Source organism: Acyrthosiphon pisum, chromosome X, assembly GCF_005508785.2.
Source record: "Acyrthosiphon pisum isolate AL4f chromosome X, pea_aphid_22Mar2018_4r6ur, whole genome shotgun sequence".
Taxonomy (NCBI): Eukaryota; Metazoa; Arthropoda; class Insecta; order Hemiptera; family Aphididae; genus Acyrthosiphon; species Acyrthosiphon pisum.
The window spans coordinates 122,931,493-122,946,264 of NC_042493.1; the positions used below are offsets into that span (position 1 = coordinate 122,931,493).

Here is a 14,772-nt window from a genome sequence, read left to right on the forward strand (position 1 = left end):
GTTTATCTAATAACTGTTGGAATATATTTTTTTAAATTTGTTTTCAAATTTTATTTGTGTTTGAAAAATTTGTAAAAAAATTAAGTGTCCGTCGAATATAACTGACTGTCCGACCGGGCGATATTATATTATGCGGGCCTACGGATACAATTCCACAAAATATAAGATTGATATTTTATGATATGTGAATATGTGATTATAACTAATATTTATAAATTATAATGATTGGAATAATGGGTTAACGGAAAACTGGTACGGTCTTTTTAAACGCGGAATAACATAAGATACCATAATTAATATCTATTAATCAATAATGTCATGAACTATAATATACAGCAAGTTCTCACCAGTACATTAATCGCAATAGTGGATTGAGTGTGTTCTATTTTTTACTTAAAAAAAATTATTATTATTTTATTATTTAAAAACGTATTGAATATCGTTGTAATTTTATGATTGTATGTATAATTACCCACTAAAATTAAATTTTGAATAGTACCAGTTTTCCCGTTTTTTATTTCTTTTGTTATACATTGTATAATATACATTGTATACTTCTAAAAGTGGGCCCAGGGCCCCCACATTCCTAAATCCGGCCCTGACACGAGCACACGGCAGGGGCAACTTACACACAGAATGATAATAATATAGTGTAAAAACTCACGGTTTACTGTTGGTAATGAAGAGTATTTATTTAAATAAAAATAATGATGATGTCGTTACATTAACGACGTGAGTGCTTGTCCCAATGACGATGCAAAATAATAATATTTGTCTTCGGTTACATGAACCACACGGTACAGGTTTTACAATAATACTAATCACCACATAACTTTGTGCGTGTACCAAATGCTGGGTACTAAACCACAACCGTAACAGACGTAAAAAAGGTGTGGGCTGCAATAGCGGAAACGAGACGAATAGACGATATTATATTCGAGTTAACAGCAATAATAATTTATAACAACAAGGGCGTTGGCCGTAAAAAGTTAACAATATAAATCTTAACATAATAGTGATACGAATAAATGATAATAATATGATGCAAAAGTTGTCCAGTGATTATTCACACAGAAAGCGAAAGCAAAGGTAATAAATATACATAACAATTCAAATAATTCAAATAATTAAGGGGCCTCGCTACTGCCGTCAATTTTAGCTGAAAAGACCTAAAGTACCTATTGACTAAATTAAAGTTAATTAACGTTGTCCGATTTTGATTCCGAAAAAAAATTTGAACATACCAGAAAATTGTCTATAAATCCTACGAAGTACTTTGTAAAAACTAAATTTTATATTACTGTGAACTCAAGAACGGTAAAACTCGAAAATATAAACTTTTTCGAATCATGATTAAAATTAAAATGTACAATAAAAACGGAAAATGTTTCGTACGATCTACAGACATTTTTCTGCTGAATTCAAATATTTTTTTAAAATCAAAATCAGACAACGTTAACTAACTTTAATCTTGTCAAAATAAATGTATGTTACCTACCAAATTCATATGGTTATCGAATTATTGACATGTGCATGCGCGTACGAGAGGGGATACTCACATTTAATTTCACTCACACTAATAATCATTTACAACTAATACATAGATCCCGGGCGGCTATGACGAGATTATAAATTGCCCTTAAAATGTTTAAATCTTTAAATGTTGCTCCTTAAATAATGACTGTAGCGAGGCCTCTTATAGCAATAATAATTTATTTATAACAACAAGGACATTGGCCGCAAAATGTAAGCAATACAAATCTTAACATAATAGTGATACGAATAAATGATAATAATATGATGCAAAAGTTGACGAATAATTATTTACACAAAAAGCGAAAGCAAAGATAATATTTTAATTATAACAATTATAATAATTTAAAAAATTTAAGAGTGGAGTATAGACGAGAACAGTGGCGTCATTTCAGTTTTTGAGAGGGGGGGGGAAAAATTTTTGACCGGCCCAAAATAAAACTGAAAAAAAAGCTCGCTAACATTTACATTACATTACTTTACAATATTGCATTTTTATCTCAATACAAATACCCTCCTTATACATAATTGTATACTTACTAGTTAGTATCAAAGGTTGACATCATAAGCATACAGGTAAGTAACCCATTACATTTTTTTGAGAGATAACAATAACTAAATAATTAATACATATATGTAGAGGTTACTTAAATAAATTATCTATTAGCTACTATATAAAGGCCCAAAACTAGCCCATACCCGGCCCGACAGCGGCCCGCTAATGACAAGGAGGGGGCAAATGCCCACCCTGCCACCCCCCAAATGACGCCACTGGACGAGAATATAATATGATCAATAGTAATACCAAAATATGATCATATTATATTTTAAATACAATTATGTAGGTTAAATATATTATTATACATTTATATCTATATAATATCAAGAAATATATAATAAATATAGATAAGAAATTAATATGAGACATTTTAAAATTTTCACAACAGGATATTTTCGTGAACATTTACATCACTAGTCGATGCCATAGCTCATTCTAACGGTTTGGTTCATGAAGCATTCAATAAAAAACACCAACAATTTTTGGTTACGTAAAGTGTGGGGCCTCTCCTCACCTCGCTTGTAACCGCATTTGCATCACAATATTGTTAGTAACTTATCAAATTAAGTTACCGACCTACAAAAATATTAAAAAAACTTACCTGGACATTTGAAAATCCTTCCATAAAAGCTAGAAAAAATTTTCATTTTCTCTTTTTGAATCGACTGGATGAACCCAATATCTCTTTAGTCCTTAGTAAGAATAATTTTTACCGTGACACATATTATATTCAAAAGTAAATTAGGTACCTATCACACACAATTTAACGACCAACTGTACTCAACTGTACGAAAACGAACATCACACCGATCTATGATACTGACCAGTTGGGTAAATAAGAACTATGATTTCATATTTGTAAATAAATAAATAATTTTAATAATTTATTATTAATTATATTATAATGTCACATTTATATTTTTTGAAAAGTATCTGTTATTAAAACTTACCCATTTGAAAACTCAGCAAGACAAATATATGAGTACAGCACAAATACTTCAGTATACTTTAAAAAGGTACTTCAACACTTTAAATACATTAAATTTGTTTTAACTTTATTATGTTATAAACCAATAGAACTGATTTTATTTTATTTTTTGTATTTTAATGTTTTACATTCATTTATACAACATTTGACACTATATTATTAAGTGTAATTACTAATTTATTATACTCATATTAAACTAATATTACTCATCCCTTTTTATTTTTTGTCGAGGTATTTCGATTGTTGGTGGTGTTCCATTCTCAATATTGTTTTATTATTTAACTTTTAATACACGTACCCACCTTCTTTGGGAAACCATTTAAAATACTGTGATAAAGTACCTATTTCAAAAGTATTAAAAATATGTATTTGATATTATTAATCATGTGGGTGTGTGGATAAAAAGTATTTGAATACATTCTATAGATATTTTATATAAATAACACAAAAAACTCGAATCCCCTATGCCAGCTAAACCACAAAGGAGCAACTATGCACATTAGCAACGCGGTATTAAATGTATAATGAATACCTACCTACAATTGTTCATGTATATCAATTGACAATATTATTATCTTCAATATATTCACCGACTCCCTAAGCACCATCAATAGTATCCAAAATATATTCCAAACCAACGACATTGCTACTAACATCATAAACCAAATCGAAAATCTAAAACACCAAAACAAAAATGTCCAAATAATTTGGACACCAGGACATTGCAAAATCCACGGGAACGACCTAGTCGACCAACACGCAAAAAATGCAATAACATCTGAAGCTCCCAAACAAAAATACAACACAATATTAGACACAAAAAAACACATAAAAACAATCACACAAAATATATGGCAAAATCACTGGCAAAACCAAAACACAAAATTACGTGAAATAAAACAAAATATAAATCCCTGGCCACAACACGAAACATCAAGAAAAACAGAAATAATAATAAACCGACTAACAATCAGACACAGCCACATCACACACGGACACCTTAAGAAAAACCAACCACCAACAAAATGCACCACATGCGGAGTTACCCTCACAATAAAACATATTATAACTGAATGCCGATCAACCGAAGAAGCAAGAGAAAAACTCGACATACAAGCCAACATGTACGAAGTAATAGGACCTGACTGTCAACCCGAGAGAATCATAACATTCCTAAAGAACACCGGAATAGAAAAATGTATTTAAACAAAATATTTAGTCATAAGTAACAAAAATTAAAAAGACATTAACAAAATTTTGTAAAAAGCTAATGGCCTATGTCACCGAAGCTACACAAAGATCAATAAAAAAAAAAAAAAAAATATTATTATCTGACAGTATTATGAAATGATAATACGATAATAAAATTATTGTTGAACTGTATAATCTTGATTAATATAATATATAAAGTATAAATAATATACATATGTAAATGTGAAATAGGTTCAAATATTATGTAATTATTTAGTTTAACGTGTACGTGGCGTTTATACAAGTAGTTAAACAGATCACAATCATGATCGTACTAAGAGGGGTTTGTAACGGATAGTAACCGTTTACTCACAACACATAAATATCATTATATATGAATAGTTAAAAGTAGGAATAAGCAAGTAGGTAGACGACCTCCTTAAACAATTTGGCAATAGTCAAGTGTTTAATCACGATCCATATTAAAACACAAATCACGTATCAGTTGTCAGGATAAGGGGATTGCTAAAATCACGAGTAGATATACGTTTATATGTATATGTACGCATTTATGGACCAGGATGTGGTAACCGATAAGAATTTAGTAAATTCACAAAAGAGATGACTCTCTGCACGACAACACAGATAATAAACTAGCTGTCAGAACATTATGACGAATACTCAGATTAGATTAGGAATATTGCAAGTGCGTGGGCTGAGTTGATGGTCACACGGACCACATCCGTTAGAGAAGAGATAGCGTATCGATAGGCAGGAGGAGCAGGGACCTGAATATAAAAGGGAGCCTGAAACAGCCTGTATTCAGACGTGTCTACTCCAGAGCACAACAAGCACCTTCACGTCACTCTGTGTAAGAAATTGTCATTTGGACTTAGACAAAATTACTGAAGAACATTTTAATAAACTACAAAGTATCTTTTCATCTGTCTACATTTATTTATAAACTACCCTGTCAACATCTTCATCATCAACACGAGTGGTCTCGCTTCCTGCAAAATCATAATATACTAATATAACGGCTATCAGAATATCACTTTGACCAGCCCCAACGACGAGAATATTACAGGTTTATGTTATACAATATTGTAAACTAAATATATTTTTTTTTTTTTTGAGGGTGTGTAATGTTTTATACATATTACCAAATTCGCCCCTGTGTGACGGTGATAACTCAATCGATGATAAACACGATCAATCATCACAATACATGACTTAGGGCTGTAGTATGTTCGTGTGATGGGGTGGTTATAATGTCAGATCCATAATAATAATATTATATTTGATGCATCGACCAAATCTACCGAATATGGACTAGGCGTGATTAACATTTCAGAAGTTTGATCGATGTATACAAATTCTATAAATAACATTAAGTTCTAAGTTGTTATGTAGGTTTAGGCTTAAAGTTAAAAAAAAAAAGTTAAAATAAATATTAAATGTAATAACTTATATCTGTTACCTATTCAATAACATGTGCATTATTTTTATGCTTAAAGATACATATTATATAAGATAATAATATGTAAAATTGTCTTTCGTTATAATAATTATTATGTGTTTTAGTCAAAATCAACGCTCAAATGTATTGGATATTAACTACATTTGAAGTTAAAACAACTAACGATTTTTATATGTTCGGATACCTAATATATACCATGTGCGTTGATGACTAATTGGCAATATTTTATTGGCCGAATTTGTGTTGTAACAAACCGCAATCGATTGGTTATTACCTTTTTGTGAAACGGGAGCTGAATGGGTTACGTCCGTATAGGTATGTTCTATATTACGCTAAAAAGACAATTTATTTGATGTAAAAGTCTAATATAGGTACCAGGTACCTATGGAAATTGATTTTATAACGCACGACTTTTATGAGACTTAAATTTATGACATTTGACTTTCTAACACTTGTATAGGAAAAATGTTGACAGCGGACTGAAAAAAAAGCACACAAAAATACAATAGATTATTTATCTCCACTCGGAGTCTAACATGTAACATTATTTGTAACGTCTTAATATTGTTGTATGAAAAAGTAACGTAACGCGATAAAAAATTTAAATAAAATTATGAATGTAACAATATGTAACATAATTGTATTACCTACTTTTCAAATGTCATTTATCCAAGACTGCAAAGGTCATCATACAATTATTATTTAAATAATGTTATTAATATCTTAACAAATGTTCGCATTTTTATACACTGAATATTTTAAGAAGAGCTGAGAATTTTTAATCCAATTTGCAACAAGATACATCGATTAAAAATTATGGTCAATGATCAGAGCATTATTTTTACAAGAAAGTGTATCTAGATACAAAAAAAAAAATCAAACATTGCAAAATGTTTGGCCAAGACCGTAGAAACGTGTTTTATACAAAAATTTAGTTAAATTACAATACTGCAGTCCAGTCGACAATATAATTCCGCGCAGATGAAATTTTTGGTTTGACTCTTAAGAAAATTACCGTAGATAGGTACATGACATTTTCACTTAATTTTTAATCAAGCAATTTCTATGCACCATAAAATATTTTGACTCATTTTGAGCTATTTATAGGCATATGAAACTTTCTATTATTATTAGTTTAATGTCGATATACAAATGTTCGCTTGGTTAAAAATTTGAAAATATAATAAACCTAAGGTGTCTTGTAAGTTTTTTTTAGTCGAGATTAAAAAAAAGAGTTGAGCGTTAATCTAAAACAGTTTTTACGAGCGTCTTAACTTAAAATTTTGACAAAATACGTAAAAATATAAAACATTTACAAATTATTTTGAGTAGTAAATTCAAAAAAATGTTCTTTTTACATCTAAGATTTAAAAATTGAATTCAAAATTCTTCATAAGTTTGTCTACTTTTGCAAAAAAAAAATGTATACTAAACTATCAAATTAAATTTGTATTATTGTTTGAAGTTCAATATTTTACAACATTGGGTTCACTCGATTTTACATGAGGTGTGATTTTCTTATTTTGTTGCAATTTAAAAACGAATAACCGTAGATACTTGAAATTTCAGACCATATATTTATTTTATCATTTTCTAGACTGGATAAAATTTTAAAAATATTTTGATTTGTTTTGGGCTGTATAAATTTTCAATTTTCAATTTTTAGTTTTGTTTTCTATAAATGTCAATATAATTGTATTTGTAGGGTTAAAAAGCTTTAAAATGTAATAGAAGGCGCCTCACACATTGTTACAATACTATTTTAAAAATATTAAAAATACATAGGCATAATTTTTTTTATAAGAATTTAAAGTTCAAATTTCGACAACATTTAATTGAAATGTATAAAATGTTCACTTTTTTTAGCTAAAGAGTTAATTAAGAATTATATTCCAAGGAAGTTAAAAAAAAAAAATGAAAAATGTAAAAATATAATCACACATTTTTTTTATAGTTATTTTAAGTAAATATTTGGACGAAGAATAACAGTTTTAGTCATTTTGTTGTAATATTTAAAAATATCATTCGTGGGTACTTGAAGCTTCCAAAGTAGATTATTATAAACGATTAAACGAATAATATTATTTCAACTTACCAGCTACCGTATTACAGACCGCCTCCGCTCAGAATCGTTTTGATATTATATCATTGAATTAAAAGTCAAATCAATTACAATGAACCACTTGCAGAGTTGGGCAGTACCTTATAGATGCAATAAATTGTATCATTTATATTTTATCTTGTATCTCGATACAATTAATTGAAGTATCGAGTATCTTGCATCGCGATACATTTTTAGAAAATGTACTGAGTATTTCATAAAAGAGTTTCACCTATCGAAAGATACATTAAAGAGATATAGTTCTGACTTGTATTTTCAAATTAATATTTTATATTAAACATAGTAATAAGTATATTAATATTGAGTATAGTTGATATAATAAGATGGAGATGGGATCGGAAATACCCAAATGCCAAAACTTCGTAAGTGAACATTTTTTTAGTTATTAATAATTACTGAGGCAGAATACTTGTATCATTTGCATATTTTTTTTGCTCAGTCACAAATATAGTAAAGTACGAAGCTAATACGTTTTATGCTTTCACAAACCTAGTTTTGATATTTTGTTTTGCATATAAATGCATATTTTGCATTTTTTTTGTTTTTAGGGCATATTTCTTCCATTTTATACTTTTAGATACACATTTTAAATAATTTATAATTTTATCAATAATTTTTGGTCAAAGTTTTTATTTAATTATACAACCAAAAAAATGTTGAATTTAAAATTATTTAAAATTTTTGATCATAATATTAATACGATTGTTGACTGTTCCCAGACGCATATGTTTTTGCTAGAAACACGTTTTGAGAGTTGAACATTTGAAACTAAAATATTTTTTCAATTATTTTTTAGAAGTTGAAGAAATTGAATCATTAGTTTGAAGAAGTATCTGAAAACCCATAAATTAAAATAATTCAATACTTATTGTAACTTGTACTTAAAATTTAAATAAAAAAATATATTCATTAAAATAATAGGTATTTATTAGAAAAAAATCATTTTTTTATATAAAAAAATATTCATTTTAAAATGCATATTTTATATAATATTTAAATGTATTTTTTTGTAATTTTTTAGAGCTACAAGTCTAGTGCCCTACTAATAACTAACTAGGTAGTAGGTATGTTTTGTTATTAGTCAGTCACGTTTCTGGATTTATTTATATAACAAGAATTCTAATAACAGTATTTATATCTACAAATTAAACACAAGTATAAATAAATAATTACACCTAACTATAAAGTCGTAATATTAATTATATAAAATAAAATGGTATCTCATTTTTAACGATTTTTTTTTTAAATAACTCATGGCAACTAGAAAAATCAACAAATAGCTATAGCTAACAGAAATACAACAAATCTATTCCGTCAATTTTATTTCGTAAATTATAAACATTTTAACTGTAAAAACAAATGTCAAAATGAATACTCGTTCTGAATGTTCACCAAGAATTATAAAAAGGATAACCTCCAAAGAAAAGACAGACGATGCATCAAAATATGATTTTTACCGAAAAATTAACCATTTATCTATTATCAGACTGGATAATGAAGCAGGTATTGTATAGTGAAATATGATTAAAACGGAGTGTAATATTATGCACATTGAAAATATAATGAATATAATATAATATGGTTTATTCTAGACAAATTGAATTATTCTTCGTGGTTAACTAGATTAGATAGTGACACATCAGATTTAAAGATGCATCTTATCAAAATCTTATTTGTATCGTTGAGAAGTGATAAAGCTTTTCAAATGTTTTCAAGGCCTCCGCCCGATGATCTTAAAGATTTAGAGTTGAGGTCTGATAATACGGTAAAGTTCTCAGATTTTTTTTATTTATTTCATTTATCAATTTAATGGTCGCTCTGTCCATGTAGATGGATATGGTTAAATGGTTACAAGATAATAATATAGTTGAAGAAACGTTAACCAACGAGCAGAAAAAACAAGAGATTTTACACAAACGTTCTGCAGCCGTTGCTACAAATCTGCGTTCTTACACAACACTCAAAACTTCACCATACTTTGTTCAATCGTTCTACGTAAGGTCAGATTGGCCAATTTATACATGGTATAATCCATCGTCTATTCGAGTGCCGATTAACCATGATCATAATCAATGGGAACTATTCCTAAATCGTTTTGAAATTGTCACCGAGTATGTTTTATAAAGACATATTTTACACTAAACAAGCTCGTTAAATAACTATATATTAAAATTTTTCAGTGATAAAGATTCCAGCATTAAACGCAAAAACGAGTAATTATAATCAAATAAACGTAATGCAATAATTACATAAGTATTCATATTTCAATGTTTTTTTTTTTCATGTAGATGCGATGATATTATTCCAATTGACCAAATACCAAAAGAAGTTGAGACCATGTTTAATTGGCATCCTTGGAGTATACTAACTAGTGAAGAAAATAGACCCAAACGAACACCCGGTTCTATTGCAATTGATGTGTGAGTAATTCAGATATAATGACTATTTTATTTTGTAATTCGCATTTTTTCTTTATTTGTTCAGAGATATATCAAACCAACAGTGTAACCAAAAGCAAATAGACGAAGCTGCATTTGCGATAGTGTTTTGTAAAGAATTCCCTGGTAATAAGATTGTAAGCCGAAGATTGTATACTGATACACTAATTCCGGACGCGAAATTTATTTATAAAATGACGGGTGTAACATTAGTCGATTATTCCAATGTTAAGTTAAAAGAAGTCGAAAAGCTACCATTTACTTGCGAATTGAAAGATTATAAACGGTCCACGAAAAACATCTGCGATGTCAAAAAAGAAAAGACACTATGTCCGTGTGATAAACCAATGATGACTATTCCTTGCAGAAAACCAATTGAGTCGACATGCCCAAATGAACAGTTAGCAAAAAAGGCAAGCGCGGCAAACACCCAGAGCGATTGTGACCAGAACACGAAAAAGCAGGAATGTAAGTCCAACTCGAGATGTCTGAAGAGGAATCCAAAGAAAAGCAAGGAGGTGGAACCCTGTAAATTTCCCAAGGACGACGATGACTGCCCTCCGGCTGTCGTCGACGATTGTAACAACGATTCGAAAGACAAGAAAATTCGTTCGACGGTATTAAACGCCGGTGGATCGTCGTCGTTCAACGACAGTTCGACTTGCGATTGGACCGTGTCCTACAGCGCCGAGTCAATAGCGATGAGAGAACCCGAACGGGTGCGCAGCGGCGGCAACGTCGACTACGCGTCCACCTTGTCAGATCAAGTGACGCGCGTCGAACCGGAAATCCTGAAAAGTGAATCGCCGATACGCTGCAGCTGCAGCAGTTTGCAGCGGACGGCGGCCACGCCTCCACCCCACAGCCCGAGAACCGCCGCGGAAAGCGTCCGAAAACCGCCTCGTGAACATCACCGCGGTCGGCGTGAACTCGGCCATCGCGACGGTGCGAACTTGGAACGGACCGCGAGGAACGGCGGACGAGCGGAAGAGGTGATCTTTGGCAGTGGTCGGCGAAGGGAGCAGAGGACGAGCACCCCCGAGCCCCCGAGAACCCACGGCCACAGACGGAGGGTAGGACAGCGTCCGTGCTCAGCCAAAGACCTACAAAACCGCTCGTGTCCGGCACCGTTTGCGCAAAGCTGCAGGGCAAGTTAACCGACTTTTTTTTTAACTAGTCAAAGTTAAGTTATCCAAAAAACAACTGACTCGAGTCCAGGTCAATTTTAAAATATAAACGAGTAACTCAAGCTAAGTTACCCGTTTTCGGGATAATAATAACTCAAGTCGAGTTATTTTTTTTTTATTTACCCACACAATATTACAGTAAAACCTCCTTATAACGGAATCACTCGGTACCAACTGATTTTTCCCATACAATAGGGCAGACTAAAATAATATACAGTATATAGGTCATACGTTTGGTATACTGTTGTGTATCTTTCCGTTGTAAGTAGATTTCCACATTATATATGGGTCTGCAGTTGTGTAGAGGTTTTATTGTATACCACTGTAGAATGTATTGTAGGAAACACACTGTATGCGTGTACATAAACAATTAGGCCCTTTGTTTCGACGACAAACGGTAGTCACTTTAACATTAGTAATGACGCATTTAGTACAGTCGTCGGCAGATATCACTCCATCGCGGGGCGTTCTCATTATTTTAGACTTGTCGTTCAAGAACCGTGAGGGTGACCATAGAACGTATGTTCATCTTGCTATGTTATAATGATATTTACGTAAACATATTATTATGTCGTTTTCACTTAAAAATCAATGTAAAAAATATTCAGTTCATAATAAGAACATTTTGAAAATAACTAAGCTAAGTTACAGTTATTTATCAAATTAAATAACTTAGTCGGTAACTAAGGTATTATCCTAATATTCTATGTTTTAACTAGGTAAGTTAAAACTTATCAAAGAAAGGAACTTACAACTTCACTTATAACTTTTTAACTATAGTCACTTCGTATCTTTTTGCAGGTACTCATATTGGTATAATTGCAAAAAAACTAGAAGCCTTTTCTATAAATTAAAAACTCTTAAGAATATCTTACTGCCAAATATCATGCGAACGGTTTATTGTGCACTCGCTCAATCAATTTTTATCTATGGAATTTCAGCTTGGGGAGGAGCTTATAATAAACATTTAAAAATCTGGCATCGTCGATAAATTTACTTCTTAGGAATTAGGATAGCCTTTAAACTGTCATATATTACAAATACGGATATTGTATATAGAACCTATAATTTATTAACGCTTGAACGACTTCATATAAAATAAATTGTGTGTAATTCGTACTAATAATCATAACGGTTTTAGTTTTGAGCATAATTCATTACGGGCTAATATGTAAATAACACTTTTAGATTGTTTAAATACAACGGCAGTGAATTCGGTAAACGAAATCCCTAATACATCATTTTATATTATTGTAATAATTGTTGTATTAATATAAACAGTTTTGCTAATTTTACCTTACCTATACAAAAAATTACTTATAAAGTACCTAATAGAATTTCAACGCTTGAATAGTAATCAAAAAAATTAGTTTTACTGACACTTTTGTTCTATACAATAAACTTATTAATACATAATATTCTCTTTTAAATCGAACTTTTATGCTACATTGTTACACATCACTAATTTTGAATTTGAATCTAAGAACGGTGTAGATAAGTATATTATATACAATTATGAAATATTAACAAATTCTTGTCCCCCAACAGCTCAGGTTTTTGGAGACAAATTGTTTTCGTATTAAATTGTTCAAATTGTAAATTATTCGAAATAAAAAAAAATATATATAAAATCTGTCCGTATAGTTGCTGCCCAGCTCTGAGTTTGCGGGACATCAGCCGCCGACCGCGCAGAGGCGGCCCGACATTTTGGCGGTGGTGCTGTCGTCGTGTTCGGACAGGAGACGCGGAGGCCTGCTACAGCAACAGCAACACGAACCTGCCGGGCCAAGCGGCGACAACAGATCCGACACGACCGCGGGCGGCACCTATTCCGCGTTCTCATCGGCGACAATACGCTCGCGGCCGGCGACGCCGTTGCCGGCCAACGATCATCACGGCGCGGCCGCGGCCGCCAACAGCGGCAACAACGACGACCTGTCGGACGACTGCGACGACTCCGGCGAGGCGAGCCCCGATTGGTCCGCCGAAATGCTGCACGAGGTCGATCGACGTCAGTCATGGACCAGGGTCATGTGGACCAATAACCGGTTCGACGACCACGACGACAACAACAACAACAACAACAACAACAACGACTACGGCGACACCGCGGGTTCGCTGTCCGCGTCGTCGGCCGCGTCGTTCGACGGGTCGGTTGAAATGCGTCGGACGGACGACCTGCCGCAGCAGTCGACGACCGACGACGATCGATATCTGAGCGGCGGCGACGACGACGACGTCAGCCTGCAGCGCGAGGACGCCGCGAGCGCGCCCGGTTCGTCGAACACCTGGCCCTGGTCGTCGTCGTCGACGGCCGATTCGAGGAGCGGCCCGCGAGTTCGGGAATTCGGCGACGTCGGGGCCCCGGACCGGTACGACGACGGCACGTCCTGTTCGTCGGAATGCGGTGACGCGTCCGGGGGACCGGACGACGATTACCGCGGGGGATTCGAAACGGACGACAACGACGACGACGGCGCGTGCGCGGCACCGCAGCAGACCCGTAGGAATTACTGAGAAAACCGGCAGGAACGTTCCAAATTATTGAACAGAATAATATTACGATAGAATAAAATACGCAGTTGGTTTTAAGTGCATCGCTTTTCTGTTTTTTTTTACTTTTCAGCGGTTACCGCGAATGCATTTTTAAATCACTTTTTAGTAATCGCTAAAAAGCGATTATGTCACTTTTTAGAAGTGTTTGGAAAGAACGTCGTTCGTGAACGTTCACGTTCATGATTAGTGAACGATAGGTACATGAACGTCGCTCGCCTTTTTTAAAACGTGAACCTAACGTGATCTAATGACTTTGAACGATTTTTATATAGTTCAATTAATATATTTATTTTGTAATAATTAATATTGATTGATAATACTATTATGATATATAAATATAAAACAGCTACATGGAATTCCAATGGTGCCGACTGGACATAAAATAACAAAAATATTATGAAATCCTCGACAAAGTGAACGCATTCATATTTTTAAAAAAACGTGAACGTGTTCATTTGAAAATAATATGAATTTAAGCGTGAACCAGTTCTTATTTTTACAAGTTCACGGACACTTCACTTTTTATATTATTAATTTACCCTCCCAAAAAAATCACTCAAATTAATAAAATACCAACAAAAATTATTCAACAATAATTATTATTTTATATTTATCGGTGCCCAAATACATATGAGTAACAACAAGACAGTCGCATGTTTAGTTCCATTTAATATCATTGGCAATATTACTGTAACCGTTTCCGTTATCGAATACTGTA

General features: G+C 32.5%; 1 protein-coding gene across 1 annotated transcript; it reads left to right on the forward strand.

Moving 5' to 3' along the window:
• The first annotated feature begins 9,077 nt into the window (after nt 1-9,077).
• Nucleotides 9,078-14,095, forward strand: LOC100569797. Its single transcript, XM_003241924.4, has 7 exons — nt 9,078-9,376; nt 9,466-9,638; nt 9,704-9,984; nt 10,054-10,086; nt 10,162-10,293; nt 10,358-11,459; nt 13,143-14,095. Exons 1-7 carry the CDS (start codon nt 9,241-9,243, stop codon nt 14,013-14,015), a joined length of 2,730 nt encoding a protein of 909 aa, XP_003241972.1. The 5' UTR covers nt 9,078-9,240; the 3' UTR covers nt 14,016-14,095.
• The last annotated feature ends 677 nt before the right edge of the window (nt 14,096-14,772 follow it).

Bases quoted from the DNA above. Each gene is read 5' to 3' on its own strand.
- LOC100569797 (XM_003241924.4), top strand. From the start codon at position 9,241: ATGAATACTCGTTCTGAATGTTCACCAAGAATTATAAAAAGGATAACC. The intron at 9,639-9,703 runs GTAAAGTTCTCA...CTGTCCATGTAG, and splicing joins AGTTGAGGTCTGATAATACG to ATGGATATGGTTAAATGGTT. The intron at 10,294-10,357 runs GTGAGTAATTCA...TTATTTGTTCAG, and splicing joins GGTTCTATTGCAATTGATGT to AGATATATCAAACCAACAGT.